We start from the raw sequence: 20749 nt of genomic DNA, 5'->3' as shown, positions 1-20749 counted from the left end.
CGTTATCACTGGGCAATGAACTGCGCAGGCACTTAAGAAAGAATTCAACTCCTACCTGCGATTCTGGTAACGCAGAAGATAGAACTCTCTTTTGGGACAAAGTATGTTTTCCAACCTTCTCCCTGATACACAAACATAAATACTCCCAAAGAGAAGCCTGGATCAATAGACAGCAAATTAAACCACTTAGCCTGGAAGTAGTGGTCTTGATAGAACAAGACTCTTGGGAAAACTCTTGGAAGTTTCCATTCTAGAATCTTCCCATCTATATGAATTGTAAGAGTGAAGCATAATCCAAAGTATTTTACTTCCTAAAAGAGGGCCTGTTTTCAAATGGCTTTTTGAATCCACGTAAGAAGAAAACCCAAGTAGACGCAAAGGGAAGAAGGCAGGTTCCAGCATCAGATTGCTTCCTAGCTTGACAGGATTTCACTGAAACCAGAGAAATGCAGTGGCCACCTGGTGTCCCAGTTTGCACATCTATCAAATGACAATAATATAGGTAATTATGGGGATTAAATAAGATAATGCATAGGAAGTACTTAGTACAGTAGCTAATACATTGGAAGTACTCAATAAACGGGGTTTGGCTTTTGGAAAATTATTTGATTATTTACACATCTTTATATGCCAGCTACATTTTAGCAATCCAGACAAGCCCAGTCACCATTCAATATAAATCCCTTGTACAGGGAAAAGATTTTTTTTCCAAACACAAATATAAACTCATTTTATTATGCTTTTGAAATAAGAAAATATTAGCATAAATATCTGATTTATTAGTAGAATCACAATCTGGAAAAAAGGCCCAATGGTACAATGTATCTATAGAAGTTAGTTTCTTTGCTTTTCTAGTCAATTTCAAAGTAGAGTTTACAGTGATAAAAAGTAATATTTAGATGTAGAATCATTGCACCATAATTTTATTCTTGATCCCACAAAACATCATTTCCACAAATCCCTCCCTTTTGAAATAAACAGTATAGGCACATGGAACCTTAACAGTAAAATCTTGTGGAGTTGACAACAGTAGACTCTAAGATCTACATTTCCCTTGCTTGTTTTCTAAAAATGCTGCTCCAAAAGGGAAAATAAGATATAAATTTATGCATGTATAAAGTAAAAATATCTGAAATATCTTATACAAATTTTTTAAAGCTCTGGTTTCTATACTCATTTTTCATGAATACTTATAATACTTTTAGAGAAATTATATTGCAGAGCTGGATAAACAAAATTTTACTGTGATCACTAGGAAAAATATATATATAAGAATATTTATAACTATATTTTAAAAAATCCTTAGGCTTGAAGATTCAAGAAATGACATTTAGTGTAAAGTGCTGTTCCAAACACACGTAAGTTCATTGTAACTGACTTTTTACAGATATTTCCCAAATATTGTTTTTAAATTGAAAATGACAAAGTAAATGGGTTCAAAACGAAAGTCTAAGTAAAAGATAACAGGCAACATTCAAATTTATCTTTGGAAAACAACTATGAAATATTACAGCTTTTTTCCCATTCAATCAAGTCAGCATTTCATTCTGAAAGCAATATATTAATATGTAATTTTATGAAATAATCCAGTGATAGGCAAAAACTCTTGTTGAACATGCTTAGCCCACCTAGGATCTTCCTCAGTGCTGGCAGGGAATTTGTGAAGCCTCTTCAGGGACAAATGATTTCTTTGGGGTTCAGATTTTAAATTTTTCAACAATTAAAATCCCCTTCCAATTGTGCAACTTGCTCCTCATTTACAGGTATATTATGATTTGGGGATTCAGCACTATCCTCTGTGGATATAAAATGGCTGACGACTGAAGGATCTGGCCTTTCCCTTCTTTCCCACATCCTCCCTCTGAAAAGTCAGAGATTATCCCAAACTATGGGAAAACAGAGTACCTAAGAATGAGTTAACTATTCCAATCCAATGAGTGAAGGTATGTGAAAGAGTTCTATGAACTGTAAAGTATCACTTTACAAGGCCACTGCCTTCTCAAACTTCTCTTCCCTCTCCCCTGACCAAAGCTCTAATTAAGGAGTACTGTGATGCTGAGCTTAACCCCTGAAGTCTTCTCATTCAACTGAAGAGGCCCATCAAGTTTCTAATGATTCTCGATAAGGAGATAAAGGGCTGTGGACATTGGAACAAGCAAGCATTAGCACAGGGAAAAGGAATCTCACCTTTAGACTATCTCTAGAACAATATTTTTCAGGCTAACCTCCCAAGGTCTGTTTTGGGTAATGATGAACCTAAATGTCTGATCTGAAAAGAAAACTCTCATCAGAGACCTGCTGATCCAAGAATTCAATTCCTGCCCAGTTGGAATACTGCCCACATTTTTCAGTTCCTAGCAGGAATGTGTGCGCAATTCAAATAAAAGCTTTGTTTCTAAAGAAAAAAAGGGGAAGCGTTGGTGTTCACATTTCAGGTAGGATTTAGAAATAACCTTGTGATTTTGTGGTGTGTTCTGTTAAATTCAGTATTATATGTGATAGTAACAGAGGTGAGTGCCTGGTCAGAAGTCAGGGCTCAGTCATAGGAAGAAAGCTTGTGGTGGAGGTGGAAGGTGAAGATGCCAAACCTTCCTCATAATGGGGTCTCTCACTAGGGCTTTAGACAGGGTTGTTGAAGAATGCTTTAGATTCTTCAAAAGGCAGTGATTAATACAGACCCTTTTCTCCATAAAGTAAAGCATAAAGTAAGCAAACCTCCACGTCATTGTTTCTGTTTACATTCTGAGGGAGTAAGATGGAGGCACAGAGAGTTTGCGACAAAGCTTCCCAAGTCTGCCTTTGTCATATTTTGAAATTACCCCTAATACAGCTAATTATAGCAGCTACATCCTAACATTCCCCATGGAGTGATGCTCATTGCTTGAAAGATAGGAGTTCAATTGTGAGTACAAATGCTAAATGAGGAAACTCTGAACCACTCCAACTTGCTTTGTGATTTGCTATTTTCCCCTATAAACATGTTAATAAAACAGTAATAATAATTTCCTTGGAAGGCAATGCTTCTGCCAAAGTTAAATGCTTCAGAGACATGTACAATCTAGTGGTCCCACCTCTCTCAGCCCTGAAGATTCCCAGGCTCAAGGCCATTGGTCATGTGGGGTTGTAACCGACAGAGCTAGAGCCACAGACTGCTCATCTTTGTGATCTAACTCTCTTGCTACAGAATAAGCCACCGATCCATTGGTCCAGAGCTGCAGCTTCGGATCAGATTCTTTGGCAAGGAACCGCAGCTGGGTTTTTTTCATCTTCTTTACAAGTCTAGCAAAGCCAAGCAACACAGAACTAAATATCATTGAAAATCCACAGAGAAGAAATGCTGCAGTGTAGCTGCCAGTTGTATCGACAAGCCATCCTGTAACAAGCAACAGCAAAATTACATTGTTGAGTTGAAAATCCAGTTGTTTACCTACTCCCAAATCTAATAATTTCTAAGGGTAATGACGATAGATTGCTATCATCACCGTTATAATTTTGACACAAAAAGCATATCTAAAAATATTGTGCAGCAATTGAAAAGTGCATTGTTTTCTAGGAAACTCCTAAAATGTACTGTTTTTCTGTAAAGTACTTGGAAGAGTGTCTCATTCTCAATAATCACACAATATATATTATTTTTAATATGGTAGAAAGGATAAAAATGGTGTCACTCAAAATATTGATGTTGAGATCATTTATGTCTGCTGAGAGAATATAATAGTACTGAACGTTAGTAATATTCCCAGTACCCACATACTGTCTATCATGAGTAACATAACATGCCTTTGGATGAAGCCAAATCCAAATTTTCCATTAGATCCAGTCATTGTACCCTATGCAGTTTGAAAATCAGAACTTTGGGCCATTGTAGAAGTTGTCAATGCAAACTTCATCAGGTATCATTCTACAATCATGGCTTTTTTTTCCTCTTTATTTCTTCTTGCAACAAATGAATCTCAATATCATATACCCTGATACTCCTCAAAATTTTTTCCAGCTCTAAATTTTGAGGAGTATCAGGGTATATGCTAAGAAAATATGGGCCATAATGATCAGAGAATCAATGGAGTCAAATTAGACCTCGGCAGGCAAGTATTTTGTGATTAAAAAGTTTTTTTAAAAAACTCCTTTAAATTGGGGTGCCTGGGTGGCTCAGTTGGCTGAACATCCAATTCTTGGTTTCAGCTCAGGTTATGATCTCAGGATCATGGGGTCAAGTCCTATACTGGGCTCCACACTCAGTAAGGAGTATGCTTGAAGATTCTCTCTCTTCCTCCCACCCCCATCTTTTTCTAAAATAAATAAAATAAATCTTCTAAAAAGTTCCTCTAAACTTAAATCCACTGTAAAAGTATATGATTTTTCCTTTCACCCACTTCAACTCATTAATTAAAAATGGTATGTAGAAGTTGTTATAAGCCTCACAAAGTTTCTTGCAATCCAAACTATTCTCAAATATTTTAGTTACTGTGTGATTTACTTATGTACTTCTGTAGCACCAAACAGAAATGATTGAGTAGAGAATTGTCATTTTAAAGGTGATTAAATAAGAGAAGTATTACAGTAAGAACTTAAACCCTAATCCTCTGATACCTGGCAACGAGTATGATGTCTGATTTGCCAAATGAAGGCCATGGATGAAAAAAGATCTAGGAATCCCAATTCCATAATGCACTGTAACTTTTTAACAGAATTACACTGCTCCTAAAGGTTGGCAAACACAAAAATTGGCTATTGAGGGAGGATGTGGGGACATTTCGGGGGCGTTTCCTAAACGCATAGTCCTATATCACAGAATTTAAACTGACCAGGATTTTTAATCTGTAGCCATTAAGCAGTTTCCCTTAGTTTGCTGATTTAGCAATCATTGAGGTTTGAAAATAATTCTAAATTGTTTATTCATAATAGCAGCTAAAGCAGAAATCCTGCCTTCTTCAAAAATTCCCTTCCTTTCTTCTAAGCAAATGGCTCATTTCTTTTTTGCCTGTCTTCAGGGATCTTCACTCTCTTGGCTTTAGTTCAGGCAGGTAATAATCAGAACCAATTATCCTCAATCTTTTTTTTCAAGATTTTAGTTATTTATTCATGAGAGACATAGAGAGAGAGAGAGAGGCAGAGACAGAGGCAGAGGGAAAAGCAGGCTCCCTGTAGGGAGCCCAATGCGGGACTCGAACCTGGGACTCTGGGGTCACGCCCTGAGCTGATGGGAGACGCTCAACCACTGAGCCACCCAGGTGTCGCCAGTTATTCTTAGTCTTTAGTGTGCATGAGCATCACAAGAAAGCTCGTTGAGAATATAGATTCCTGGAAAGATTCAGATCACAATGGAGGATCAAGGAATCTGTATTTTGTAACAAGGGCTTCAGGAGATTCTGACGTGGTGGGTGGGTGGGCGGTCCTATGACTTCATTTTGAGAGACACTGGTCTGGACCACATACCCTACGAAGGAAGGAGGGACTTTGACCTGTTTGCTGCTCTAGTAGCGCCAAAAGCAATGCTAGTGTACACAAGCAATAAATATTTGTCAAGTTACTTGTTTAACCACACTAAATTTCGATAGCATTTGACAGTTTACAAAACATTCTAGATGCTCTTTATCTGATGATCTCCAAAACTCTAAATCTAAATCTGGCCTCCCTCTAAAGCTCAGATTTCATCCTCACACAGCAATGTTGGACATTTTATTGGGTATTTCAGATTTCTGAATCTCTCTAAACTTTTAATTCATTATTTTTTCTGGCAAAGCCACTTTTTCTAACTTCCTTCTTGCTTTCAACCATGCCATTCTTTTCTAGCTTATCTTTGAGTTTTCCCCTCCTTCACCCTCACATGCTAAATTCAGTTGATATTTTTTTCCAAAACTTCCTCCTCACCCCCAGAGCTCACTTTCATTTTTGCTGCCATGGCCCTAGTTCAGGACTTTATCAATTTGCTTCTGAACCATTAGAATGGAATCCTAACTGCTTCTCCCCTAAAGCACCAGATCGATTGCTAGGTCACGTTTTCTAAAATAGACTCTTTACCCTATTACCCCTTTGCACAAAAACTATAATATTATCCATAGTCTCTGAAGAACATAGGGACTTTTTAGCTCCTTTGGCTGGCACTCAAGACACGCTACTATGACAGAGTCACTTACCATTTCAGCCTCACTGCCCACTATCCCCAAGTGGGACCCTGTACTCCCTCTAGATTTCCCCCTGAATGTGCCTAACTTATTTATAAATCTGAACAGCTGCTCCATTCCGTTGCTCCCATCATTAGTGTGGAATGGAATCAGGACCTTAATTTTGGATTTCTTCTTTCCAAGTAGGTTAAGGTCCCCACTCAATTGGAAGAAAATTATCCCAACTTAACTTCCAATCATCACTGTCTATGTGTGAGTTCACTGTTTTTTCACATCAGTATAGCAAAGAGAAGAGGTGCTTGGGGGATCTCTCTGGAAACTTACCTGCAATAGGTGGACTCACCAAGTATGGCACTGCATGAAGGAAGTATACTACACCAAGTGCTGATGACAAAGAAGTGGTCCCTACTATTTCTGCAGTCACTACTGGGATCAGAGTCACGTAGGCACCATCAAAGTAGCCAAAGGTACAAGAGAAAGGCACGAGCAGGGGAAGACTTTGAAGCATTGGGAGGCAGAGATAGCAGAGCCCATCTAGTCCCACGGCAAAGAGGTAGCAGACATACTGGTAATTCTTCAGGCACCTGTAGATTTGAAGATCAAGAATGAGTGCTGTATGCACAGGTTCTATCAAAGAGTTTTAGAACCATGGCCATGCAGCAGTAAGCACTGCAGTTATTCATAGAGAATAACTTCCCATGGTGTGTTATCTATGTTGTCTGCTTATCTTTCTTTTGGTATATGAAAACACAATTCATCTTCCCAGGAAACATGGTGTGGCAGAAAATAATATATGCTCTGAAGTTAGAAAGATGGAAGTTTGAATCCAGTTCTATCACCTGCTAACTGCTTAACTCTAATCTCAATTTCTTTAGCTATAAAATGGGAAGTTTATCTATCTCATAGGGTTACCCTGAGGATAGTTGTAAAATAACATGTAGAGTATCAGGAGACTAATATTTTCTAGCATTCTATCATATTAGATGCTTTCATATAGGACCTCCACTAGTATCTGGCACATTATATATGCTCAAAAACCCAAGTTATACAAGGTAGAAGCTAGAATATGAAGACATTAAAATGATTTGCCAGGGATTATGAAGGTCTTGTACTAGGACTAAGTCTTATTTTGACCCTTCCCAGTGGCACTTGCATTCCACTTTTCCTCTATATCTCCAAACTCATGACTGATACCAAATGGCATTGATACCATCACTATTTCAAAGACTCAGTAAAATATCAGCACTGTTAAAAAAATAACTAAAAGCACAACACATCACTATTTCAAAGACTCAGCAAATATCAGTAGTTAGTACTTTACAAACATTTTTTTCAACCCACTGTCCCCTTTGGGCCTCACAGAATGCTAAGAGGTTAATAGAAAAATATTGCACTGGCCTGTTTTATAGATGATGACCCCTGAAGATCTGAGAGTTAGTGATTTTCCTTAGGTCACAGGGATAATAAGGGACAGAGCCAGCACAAGAATTTAGGTCTTGAACATCTCCAACTAGAGATACCTCTATCAAACCTACACTGGGCTGTTGTTGAGTTGATTGTCAAGATAGATACCTCTGCTCTCCCCTCTTTTCCTTAACCATTACATTTTTTGGAATGAATTTTAAATATTATATTCATAGCACTGGAGAATGGCAGTTGAACCCTGATTAATTACCAAAGACATAATATGTGAGAAGCCACAGGATGATTGCTCTCCCAGGTCATAGCTCAAGTGTGAAGAGTCCATCATTGATGAGAAGATGAGTACCTCGCTCTCTTCAATTCTAACAGATAAGCATTAGCTGAAGAAACTACTTGGCAGATTTCTGACAACTCTGATTTCTAAGCCTAAAATGATAATGAAATAAGTATTTGCTATTTGTATTGACAAACAGAAATATGTGCCTATAGATTATATATAGTTATTGCATCTGATCTTCCTGCCTGGACTGAATTCTGCTCCTCTCTCCATCGCCAGACAGTCTCTGAGGTCGTTAAAAAATAACTAAAAGCACAACACCCAGCCTGAACACTGACTTGACTTGGCATGGAAATAAATCTGTCACCAGGACTTGTAGTTAACACAGGTTTCTACAACTTAGACCCACTCACTATCCTAAACCATCTAGAACAGAGGCCAGCAAACTATGGCCAAATCCAGCCCACCACCTGTTTTTGCACTATCTGTGCACTAAGAATGTTTTTCTACTTTCAAGTCATTGGTTAAAGAAATCAAAAGAACATTATGTTGATATGTAAAAATTATATGAGAAATTAAGATTTCAGTATCCATAAGTCCACTGGCACATGGCCATTTGTTCCCATATTGTCTACAGCTGGTTTGCACTGCAACAGCAGAGTTGAATAATTGTGATCATATGACCCACAGAGCCAAAAATGTTTACTAGCTATCCCTTTTTAGGAAAAGTTTGCCAACCTCTCACTAGAAAAACCAGCAATTGAATTGAAAACAGGATTCAGACACAGGTTTTCTACAGGGTAAGAGGACGAGGGGAACTCAAAACTCAAAGTCCCCTGGTAGGGAACCAAGTGTGGTTTCAATGACTTTTACCTTCTGTCAGTTAGCCATCCAAATGTGATATTGCCAACAATGTCAATCACCCCAAGTATGGACATAAGGAAAGCAGCTTGCTGGTGACTCACTCCGACACTCAGAGCATAAGGTACCAAGTACACGAAGAGAGGACTGCAGCCGTAAGCCATAAACAGAACAGAGATGGCTAACACGACAAAGTCTGACATCAGTAAAAAACTGTATTCCTGCTGCAAAGAGCAACAAAGGCAGGTCTGCCCCCATTTTTTAGTCCAAGTGGAGCAGAGAGATACTCGCTTAAAGTCTTGTTTCTCTGTTCTACAGACGTGATTCTGCTCTGGAGTTGTCTGGTCTTCTTTCAGAGTAATAGGCCGCATCAAGGCACCGCAAACACAGAGATTCAAAACGAAGCCCCCAAGAATGAGTAATGCTCCCCGCCAGGAAAACTGTTCAATAAGGAGTTGAACCACAGGAGCCAATATGAAGGTGCCAATGCCACTTCCCGACATGGCAATCCCATAAGCGAGAGCTTTCCGTCTGCTGAAATACTTGCCAACCATGGCAATAGCTGGAGAGTAACACAGCGCAAATCCAAGACCTAAAGAGAGAGAGAGGTCTATGAGTGCTACCATCAACAGCCAATGAAAGAAAACCTCTCAGAATACATTTATTTGGATAAAGGAGAATCTGGCCTTTTGTCAAAGCCTTTTAAAACTATTTCCTCACCAAGCTGAAGCTGTCTTCCCCACCGGTCACCCAGTTTGGAGAGTACAGTATATGTATGACTTTCCCCTTGGGAAGAAAATCTTAAAAAATAGGACTTCTTAAAATGAAATGTAGAACTTAGAAACTATTACACAAACTGAATTTGAATTAACAAGAAAATCAGGATAATGCTGACCTAACCAACTTATTCTCCCCATTAACACTCTTTTTATCATAAATTATCCAGAGAATTACCTCAACTCTTCACTGCCCATGAAAACACAACTCTGCGGGCACCTGGGTGGCTCAGTGGTTGAGCACCTGCCTTTGGCTCGGCGGGTGATTCTGGGGTCCTGGGATTGAGTCCCCCATCAGGCTCCCCAGGGGGAGCCTGCTTCTCCCTCTGCCTATGTCTATGCCTCTCTCTGTGTTTCTCATGAATAAATAAATAAAATCTTTAAAAAAAAAAGAGGAAAAGAAAGAAAACAGAACTCGGATAATCTGGACCACCCTGGAATTTGGATTTAAATAGCATACATGATCCCATGAAAGTTCCAGAGCAATTTCACATAATTGGGAAACTTTATGTCAACTTTATATGTGAACATATAACCTGAAAATATTTCTTAAAGTCAGCAGAAAGCCTCTTAAAAATTTTCAGCTCTTATTCCTGTTAAGTCAAGAAAATCTGAAGGGTGTAAAACCTGGAATTCATGGCATCTAAATGGAAAAACAGAACCACCATCAGCTCCTGTTTCCATCTGTACTGCAGGGTGACCAATGATCCTGATTTGCCTGGACTGATGGGTTTCCCGGATGTGAGATTTTCGGTGCTAAGACCAGGATGCTCCTCGGGAAAATGAAATGACTAGACACCCTAGCAGGTGGGCCCTTTGGGTGACATAGGACAGATACCTTTTTTTTTTTTTTTTTTTAGCTGACAGAGCTAGATTTATAAAATCACTATGAGATTATGTCCTTTATTGGCCAGATCATGCTAACCCTATGCACAGTACCCAGACTATGAGTGCTACTACACATCCCTCTGAGTGATGGGGCAAATTGCCACTCCAGTGCTACCAACCAATCCCACCTTGATGCTAAGTAGCCTCCTTAGGTGTGATTTATGGAATGTACATAGGTGACTTCTCTTCCTACAGGGTTCCCTATAATTCTCTAAAGTATACTTCCATAACATTGAGAGAGAATGTATAATATAAGAATATTCACAATAAGGGGCTTTTTTTAAAAATTAAACTCCCATTTACTAGACAATGATCTTCACTATAAAGCAGGGGCAACTCAGGTTGACCACAGGCAGTATTTTTATGTCTTAGCAAAGATGTTGGGAGAAAGATCACTGCTGAAAATTTATGTTATGCTGGCTAATATCTCATTGCTTCTGATACAGAATCGCAGCCATACACTATTGCCAGAGGGGAGGCCAGCAGTTACTTCTATCATATGGCTGAATTCAAGTGGTGATACATTTTCATTACAGTAGTACAATCAATTGCATTTCTAGCTCTTTTAACTGATAGGTAGGTGGGCAGAAGAGAGATCAGCTAAATTATGCATCTAACAAGATGAATATTTTATGGATTATGGTTCTGTTGATGTGCTTGACAATACCTGAATGGGGAGGGGTGAGACAAAGTGGTACAAAGTGCCCTTACCTGTTAGAACTCCCAGAGTGAGGTAGAGATGCTTCAGACTGGTGGCAAATGAGCCCAGGATGAGACCAGTAGATGCAAGCAAGCCACCCAGCATGATTCCCACTTGACAGGATAAATGGTTACTGACAACACTCCCAAGTGGAGCTTCAAAAACAATAATAAATAGGTTCAACAGAAAAGCCTTGATGGCACTGTGAAAAGGCTCTGGTGTTGTATTGGTTAAGCCAAGAATGATGGACCTTTATAGCATCAAGCCCATCCTACTCATTCTACAGATTTGGAAACTGAAGAGAGAGGAAACGACTTGTCCCTGGTCACCCAGAGAACCTGTAGCAAAGCTAGACATAGGGTCGAGTCTGCTGACTTGCATTTCAGTAGCCCTTCCACTTCTCCATTCTATCATCTCAGGGCTTTATATGTTTCATATAGTATTAATCATGTACCATTAGCAATAATTATGACCATTAGCTGGTGAGGAAGAAAATGAGCAACACCGTGTGGCCAGCAGCATTAGGCAGGAAAGGCCAGGAAAAGCCCACAGACAAATTTCACAATCTGGTACTGTTTTCAGGCTCTAGGAAACCCTGTGGATGAGAAATCAAAACAAACGCTTCACGTCCATGGTGACATTTTGGTGGGCCTCACTCTATTCGTGTCAGAATTGTGCCGACTTCCAGGTTATAGAGTATCAAATAAAGTGGAAAGTGACTGAGGAGAAATTGAAGTTTGGGGGAATATGACATGTCCAGGATCACCAAGAAGTACAGCTCAGGGCACCCGACACCAAGTGCAGGGTCATTTCACCCTTTTAACTCTGTCTCCTTGGGCCTCCCAGACTGATGGCTAGGGAGATGGGTGGGGAAAGCATGTGGATTCTTTCTATGGAACAACTCATACTGATCCCAGTACTCCTAGTAACAAGATCAGAAGAGCAAGTTCTCTGGGTATTTGTGGAGTATAACTTCATATTGATCAGGCTGCACCTGGGGCCTGATTCAAAAATGTATGTGATACTTGCTATCAGGGAAATACACATGAAAACCACAATGAGATACCACCTCACACCAGTGAGAATGGGGAAAATTAACAAGACAGGAAACAACAAATGTGGGAGAGGATGTGGAGAAAGGGGGACCCTCTTGCACTGTTGGTGGGAATGTGAACTGGTGCAGCCACTCTGGAAAAGTGTGTGGAGGTTCCTCAGAGAGTTAAAAATAGACCTGCCCTACGACCCAGCAATTGCACTGTTGGGGATTCACCCCAAAGATACAGATGCAGTGAAACGCCGGGACACTTGCACCCCGATGTTGATAGCAGTAACGTCCACAATAGCCAAACTGATGGACATTTTTGATGCCCATCGAAAGATGAATGGATAAAGAAGATGTGGTCTATGTATACAATGGAATATTCCTCAGCCATTAGAAACGACGAATACCCACCATTTGCTTCGACATGGAAAGAACTGAAAGGTATTATGTTGAGTGAAGTAAGTCAATCGGAGAAGGACAAACTTTATATGGTTTCACTTATATGAGGAATATAAAAAATAGTGAAAGGGATTATAGGGGAAAGGAGAGAAAATGAGTGGGAAAAAAATCAGAGGGGGTGATAGAACATGAGAGACTCCTAACTCTGGGAAACGAACAAGGGGTAGTGGAAAGGGAGGTGGGTGGGGGGATTAGGTGACTGGGTGATGGGCACTGAAGGGCCACGTGACAGGCTGAGCACTGGGTGTTATCCTACATGTTGGCAAATCAAACTCCAATAAAAAAAAATAAACGAAACAAAAACAAAACCAAAAATGTACGTGATGGAACCAGTCATCAGCTTGATGTCTCCTGTCTAGTTAAAACAGTGGCTGGCTGTACATACAACCTCTCAAACACAGGAAGGAGCAAACCTCCTGAGAATATATCTAATTCTCCAGGCTGCTGCTATGGCTATCAGCAAGTGAGAAAATTTCGACCAAACTCAGTGAAAAATGTTTACTTCTCTGTTTATCATAGGGCACAATGCCCCTAGTGAGTGTCCTATATATGATTCTGCAGCCTCTTGTCCATCTCCTGAACTTAACTAATGTTGCCAGGTGAGCGAGCAAGTGGGCGCATGGTAATTAGATACAGCAGGCCTGAAGTCCTTGCATGGCCTCAAGTCTTTGAATTTAAAAATGCAACATCTAACATGACCCCGCTTTATCACACAGTCACCGTGATCATGTTGGTCACCGAAGGCCATTTATTCCTCTTCTGGGGATTACAAATATTCTCCAGAAGGTAACAGTGAGGGAAATGAGTCACCTGTGTCCTCTGAGAAAGATAAACATGGCTCACTCAGCATGCTCATACAAAGGCTGTGACTAATAATGTGACCCTGAAAACAAAGTGATTGTCTTATTGGTTTTAAAAAAATAGATTAGTGAACATGAAGCTATTTTTGATCCCATAAGACCTTCCAGTGTTATCAGGAGACAGAGTCAACTCAGCCTTCTCATGAAACTCGCTAAAACTGCTTTCAAATTCCTCCCAACAAAGGAAATACATTTCAGCACAATTCAATTGATTCCTGAGTATGTACATTTTTTTCTAAAAATAATATGAATCAGTATCTAGAATAAAGTTAGTTGAGGTTATTTACAAGTTATTGAATAATATGGTACTTCGCTTTTGCCACCAAAACATGGCTTGAAGAGATAAGAAGTTTTTTTTTTAATACTAGGGATTCATCTAAAAAAAATAATTAAATGGAAATAAATAATTAAATAAAATCCAAACAGATCATTTCAATTTGACCAAATCTCAGAAACTCTCTAAGATATTAGTAACTTCAGTTTAAAATGTTCAAAAAGAAAAAAAAAGTTCAAAAAGAAAAATCTCAAGGTTAGTTTTTCTCAATTATACGATGGATTGAGAGATTCCACAAATTTTGAGAATACTCTATATACTTTGTTTGTACCCTTGGGGTTCTTTGAATGAAATTATAGCCATGGTGAGTGTGCTTATCTCATGACTACACTCTCCTATCCTTCCCTCATACTTTTTCTAAGAATGAAGATTTATGCATGAAAAATGAAATCCATGAGCCAAATTTTGAACCTCTGGGAAGGGAACAGAGTGAAAACAAGACTTGAGATGTGATGCACATATTGTTGGCACTTGTTTAAGGAGATTGTATAGAAATGGCTCAGAGTGCTATCCAATGACTGCTTACACGCCTGGAGAATGAGGCGACCATAGCATTTAAAAGAGAGAAGCCCTGCATGTACTGTATGGTTACCTGTTTCCCAAATCAGGAGGAGTCCTGTGATGCCCAGCATCCTATCTCATTATGGGAGAACCAAATAATATGTATCTTTTTCAGAGTATTAACTACCTATTCCACCTGCCCTCAGCCAACATCATTAATTCCAAGAGCATGTCTGGTTGGGTTTGGCTGAAAGTAGGATTGGTCTTTTCTTCTTACATAGTCTTAGCCAATTTTTAGCAAAGATCTGCTCTTCAGAAAAAAATGGATAAACAAAAGCAGTAGAAGACCATTGTTGTGTATAGTTCAAGATTATCCAGTAACTATCTATCCCTGGTAAGTAATACTCACCACAGAGCATGGTCACACAATCTACAATGGAATGGATCCAAGCTGTTTGTGCATAATCCTGAGTGAAGTATGACTGGAACTCCACAAAAAAAATTGAAATACATCTGAAAAATACAGTGCAAGCATTTTATTATTATTATTATTATTATTATTATTATTATTATTATTATTATTATTTGAATGAATGAACATGGATCTAAACCACAGCTTGAGGGGATCCCTGGGTGGCGCAGCGGTTTGGCGCCTGCCTTTGGCCCAGGGCGCGATCCTGGAGACCCGGGATCGAATCCCACGTCGGGCTCCCGTTGCATGGAGCCTGCTTCTCCCTCTGCCTATGTCTCTGCCTCTCTCTCTCTCTCTCTGTGTGACTATCATAAATAAATAAAAATTATTAAAAAAAAAAGAAAAAAAAAAATAAACCACAGCTTGAAATTCTGGTTCAGCTGTTTGAATCTCCATAGGCTTTAACTGGTTTTCAGGGGTACATTGTTGGACCATAGTAAGTGGGATGTCAGAAGCTATTGGGCCATTTAAAGGATAAAACAAATATTTATCCACTGGAAGGGCTGCTGAAGCCAAGTGGGTATGAGGATGACTGCTGTAGGGAAGGTTTTATGGAAAAGATGGCAGGTCAGAAACATGAGTTCATATTTATTTTAATATTTCACTAACATCTGTAACTTCTAAGAGGTTGTTACACCAATTAAAATTTGACAATTAAGATACATCACCAGGCAATTTCAGTTCCAGGTTTTAAAAAGGTAATAATCAAATGATGATAATAATAGCAATAGTAGATACACATGAAAGGATATATTCTGGAGAACTATTTATAACAGCCAAATATCATAATGAATCTGTTTACCCATCAATAAGGAGCCTGGATAAATATATTTTGAATTATCAATAAAATATTTTTAGGTGTTAAAAAGGATGATTTGATATATATTTATTAATTTGAGAATAAATCCACAATGCAATGTTAAGTAAAAAAGTAAGTTACAAAGTACTTTATATAATAAGGCTTGTTTTGATTTAAAAAAAAACAACCCAGAGTTCATATAAATAGAAAAATGCCAAAGTATATAAATTGAAAATACTTGAATGGTGAGATTATAAATGATCGAGAGAGAGAGAGAGAGAAATAGAGAAGGGAAACTTTATGTTGAAAATTGTTAATTACTTAGGGAAAAAAGACCTAAGTGATTCACGAGCAATAGTTTGTATCACTGTACAATTTGAAATGAACATCATACAGATTAGCAAGTTTCCTAACTCAGGGCAGGAGCTTTCAGTACACCGGGACAGCAAGAATGAATCAGGCCCTGATGGGGATGAGACAGGAGGTTGTCAGTGTCTTTCCAGAGGGCTACAGTCTGACTCATGCTTCCGCAGCCCATGGTAACCTGCTATTTCACTCCTCCCCTCTCCAGTTGCTGCTGGATATGAAGGTGGGTGATGCAGAAAAAGAAAAAGGAAGAGAATCAGGTATAACCAGAGTGATTATGTTAGGCAAGTCTAGCTTTACCAGCATGCATCCTCTGCAACTGCCCAGAATTTGGTACTCAGAAGCACAGAATTTCAGCTGTCACACAGTCTTAAAATTCCTAACAATTTTATCTTTGAATTTGTCTTTTGTAAGTGAAGTCGAAAGGAACAATGGGGCACGCACACAAGCAGAGGAGACACACATACAATGTGCTTCGATTCTTTGCCTTTCCCTTGACAGATGTAGTATTAGAGACACAAACTCTGGTAGACTCACAATGTGTGGGAGTCTGGTAAGATGCAGAGTGAGCACAAGGTAAGCTACATCTACAACTGAGCAAGTATGGAGGTAGAGAGGACATGCTTTTTTCAAACCAAAATTTACTTCAAATACAGAAAGAAGGTAATGGTGTTCTAAGGAACACAAAGAACTGAGGATTCTGGTGACCCTTTGTGCGCCTCCCTCAATCCATCCCTGTATGTGGGCAGGCGCCCCTGGCAGGGTGTGCTCCTGCTATTGGGGGAGGTGGCCACCCGTGGGGGAGGGAGCCCATGGACGCTGACAGCTGCAGGTCCTCTGCTGATGGATCCACCATGGCTGAGCCTGAGTGGCACTCCACTGTGTTCACCACAGTCTTGCTCTTGTTCCCCGCACTGAGCACCCTAGGTAATTCTCTCTGTCACAGGATATGAAAAGTGGCACTTCTGCATCCACTGATTTAAGAAGCCAGACAACATACTGCACTAGATCTGATGCTAGATTAATCATTGTATCAGAGTTTGAAGTACCGCAACACAGTCATAGGTAATGTTATGGAGAACAGTGACATAAACTACTGGGCTGATGATATGAATTTCTTTTTTTTTTAATATTTTACTTATTTATTCAGGAGAGACACAGAGAAAGAGGCAGAGATAGGCAGAGAGAGAAGGAGGCTCCATCCAGGAAGCCTGATGTGGGACTCGATCCCCGGACTCCAGGATCATGCCCTGGGCTGAAGGCGGCGCTAAACTGCTGAGCCACCCGGGCGTCCCATGAATTTGAATTTAATTAAAATATTGCAGAGCTTTTTTAAAAGCAGGAATTAACTGCAACAGCCTTAAGCTAGTTTTAATTCAGTGCAACAGCAACAAAAAAACCTCTGTGATGTTTCTTAGTATCTTTTGGTAAAAGACGTATTTGAGGGAGAAAGTGTTTGCACAACTGGAGGGAGAGAGCAGAGGGAGAGGGAAAGAATCTCAAACAGACTGCTGAGTGCAGAGCCTGATGTGCAGAGCCTGATGTGGGGGTTGTTTCCATGACCCTGAAATCATGACCTGATCCAAAAATCAAGACGCTTAACTGACTGAGTCACCCAGGAGCCCCATGTTTCTTAACATCTCAAAGATTGTTTGACCATCATTAAAAAGTCTATTATTTTCTCCTAATCACAAGGCCTTCAATTTAAGAGAAAAATAACTTCTTGGATACAGCCTCATTTTTTAAAAAAATATTTTATTTATTTATCTAGAGAGAGGAAGAGAGATAGCATGTGTGTGAGCTGGGGAAGAGGCAGAGAGAGAGAGAGAGAGAGAGAGAGAGAGAATCCCAAGCAGACTCTGTTCAGAGCATAGAGCCCGACACAGGACTCAATTCCACAACCCCAACATCATGACCTGAGCCAAAATCAAGAGTTGGAAGCTCAACCAACTGAGCCACTCTGGCACCCCTTGGATTTAGCCTCATTATCAAAATAGTTAAGTTATCCTTAGCCCAGGTTTCTCAACCCAAGTACTACTAACATTTTGGTCATGTTGTCCTGTGCATCATACAATGTTTAGCACCATCCCTGGCCTCTACCCTAAATGTCTCCCAACATTGCCAAGTGCCCCTTGAAGACCAAAATCAGCCTGGTTGAGAGTCTAATCTATGGTCAAATTTTACTTATTCTACCTTATACCTATCTCCCAAATGCCTCCACATCTCTGCATTCCCCTTATCATTCATAATTCATGCCAATGCCTCTCCCCTGGACTACAGCCCAAACCCTCCTAACTGTTCTCCCCAAACTCACACGGTTGCCTTGGCTACATTTTACATACAATGGTCAGAGTAACTTTACTAGGACGTGAAATGTATCCTGATACTTCAAACCTTTTAACACAACTTCTGAGACCTACATGACTGGCCCTTCTCAGTGTGCACCCCCGACCCCTGTCCCCCACCCCGAAATGCATTCTGCACTTCACACCGATGGAACTGCTTTCCATTACTCTCAACACACCGCCCGTACTGTTTCACACCTCTGAACATCAAAGATTTTTCTTCCTTTCTAGGATTCTCTCTCAGCTTGCCTCATCCTTTTATTCTCAAGATAACAGTCAACTCCTCCAGGAAGGCTTTCCCTAACTACCTGAATCTGGGTTTGACACCTCTCTTAAATGTTTACATGACATGCAGGACACTTAACCACATTACAGGCTTATAGCAATTCCCTTCGCCTTTGTGTGTACTCTCCACCAGACTGTTGCCCTGTGACAGCAAAGGCCATATCTGTCTTATCTTGCACTTAATCCCAAATATCTAGTACACTACCTTTCATGTAGTGGGTGCTCATTAAATATTGTCCAAGGTTCAAGGTATTGAAGGAAGAAGTGATTAGCATGAGTAAAGAAGTGATTGGAAGCTGAGGAAGCAAGGCTGAGTAGCAGCTTCAAGGACATATATGAAGGAAAGGAAAGACGAAGACCAGATGATAGCTACCCAGGAACGTGTAGCTAGACAAGGTACAGTAGAGATATGAAGAATCTGAGTGCATATGCTGACAGACGAATTCGTAGGAGGGAAATGCAGAAGCCTAAGAAAAAACGGTCCCAGATGATGATAAGACATTTTGGGATTGTAAATCATAGTCCCTCTCATCACTAAATCATTCTGAAGGATTTAATATTTGTACGACTATGTTTGTCTCTGTGACTTTTTGTTTTCTTGCTTTATGGTTTTGTTTTCTGCTTGATGGTTTTCTTAACTGACTTGACTAGTGATATCAGTCAAGCTTTAGCTATGTAAAATTCAAAAATAACACCGGACATTCTTATCTAAACATGTGAGTCAGTGTGCCAGAGGTAGTTTAATAACCACACGTATGCTTCTGATTGGCTGTGACTTTCATAAAATATGGGAAGAATAGGGGCACCTGGGTGACTCAGTCTGTTAAGCGTCTGCTTTCAGCTCAGGTCATTTTCCCAGGGTCCTGGGATGGAGCCCCTCAGGCTCCCTGCTCATTGAGGAGCTTGCTTCTCCCTCTCCCTCTCTCTGCCACTCCCCCTGCTTGTTCTCTATCTCTCTCTGTCAAATAAATAAACAAATAAAATCTTTTTTAAAAAACAGGAAGAATATTGTATCACTTATTTATTCTCAAAAGGGAAAAGTACTTTTCAAATGGTAAAGTTTAATGATTTATGGTTTCTAAACATAGGCTTGACCTTAAAGAAAACAAATGTTATTGGGAGCACATGTGCTTCTCACTCCAGAAGTAATTTTTACTGTACTTTGGAAAATTTGTGCATCTGATATGTCAGGAAAGCTGGGTCCTGATCTCTGATGCTCACACTGAGTAAGAATTTTGATAAAGCTTTGTCTTTCAGGGTCTCAATTTCCTCATTTACGAAATAAGCAGTTTGATAAACACAACTAGATCTGTCGTAAGGTATTAGATCACGCTGCAGTAGCAAACAACTCCTACATCCTTCAATGGTTGATAGGCTCTATTCTGAAGAATGAGGAAACAAAGTATCACCCAAGTGTCATCTGGTGTGAAATAATATTCTCAAAGATACATTCTCTCAAGGGGACAAAGTGCCTACTATCTCCACCTTATCACTCTGCTATAAAACTCTTCTTTGGCTTCTGTAGAGCTGGATATTGACAACATCTGGTATTTGGTTAAGACTTCCTTCTGGTTGATGAAGTTATCCACTACATCAATGCAGGAAGTGATTCACTAGACAGTGCAGCCTAGTAGTAAAAAGAACTACTACTCACTAACTGTGTGAGTTTGTTTTATTTTTGGTTTTTGCAGCTCTTTAATTTTTTATTAAAGTAAATGTGGATTATTTGTATAATTTTCTTCTAATTTTTACTTAAATTTTACTTAGTTAACGTACAGTGCAATGTTGGTTTCAGGATAACAACGTGACTTTGGATATATCATTCAACCTCTGTTGTTTCAAGGATTAAATGACTTAATGAATGAAAAGTGCTTGCAACAATGTTAACCAGCACAGAGCAAGTACTCAGCTAACATTAGCTATCATTTATAGGAATTCAGCTGTTGTTAAAAGAGCTCCTCAATTTCACAGGACTTAGACATCTACTGCAATTAACTTAATTTGGATCCAGAAGACGTTGAGAGAAAAATAGGTCTCATAGCTGGAGGTTTTCCTTGAACATTTAAATCAACTACTGCTTTTCAAGTCAACCGCAACTCAAGCTGTCAGTTTACAAATAGAATGTCATGTAATTTCACAATGAAATATGATTCTTAAAATAGAGAATGTGTTTGCTAATAAGGTTATCTTGAAGGAAAAAAAATAATCAATACACATTAACAAACAGAGGGAAAATA

The 20749-nt window shown here is 39.4% G+C and overlaps 1 protein-coding gene across 11 annotated transcripts in view; it reads right to left on the bottom strand.

Moving 5' to 3' along the window:
* Positions 1–700: 700 nt before the first annotated feature.
* The window catches only part of SLC16A12 (solute carrier family 16 member 12), a 79550-nt gene continuing 59501 nt past the window's right edge, over positions 701–20749 (bottom strand). For 9 of the 11 annotated variants that reach the window (XM_077878449.1, XM_077878448.1, XM_077878443.1 and 6 more), the window contains 5 exons: positions 14655–14758; positions 11061–11204; positions 8698–9277; positions 6450–6709; positions 701–3373 (listed from right to left, as the gene is read on the bottom strand). In XM_077878449.1, the coding sequence (XP_077734575.1) occupies positions 3099–3373; positions 6450–6709; positions 8698–9277; positions 11061–11204; positions 14655–14758 (1363 nt within the window). In that variant the 3' untranslated portion in view covers positions 701–3098. The remainder of the gene's footprint in view (positions 3374–6449; positions 6710–8697; positions 9278–11060; positions 11205–14654; positions 14759–20749) is intronic. The other 2 variants (XM_077878453.1, XM_077878451.1) reach the window with 2 other exon arrangements.

The sequence above is a fragment of the Canis aureus genome, chromosome 29 (genome assembly GCF_053574225.1).
Source record: "Canis aureus isolate CA01 chromosome 29, VMU_Caureus_v.1.0, whole genome shotgun sequence".
Classification (NCBI taxonomy): Eukaryota; Metazoa; Chordata; class Mammalia; order Carnivora; family Canidae; genus Canis; species Canis aureus.
The sequence above is the reverse complement of the archived record's forward strand: the minus strand, read 5'-3'. Positions and strand labels throughout refer to the sequence as shown.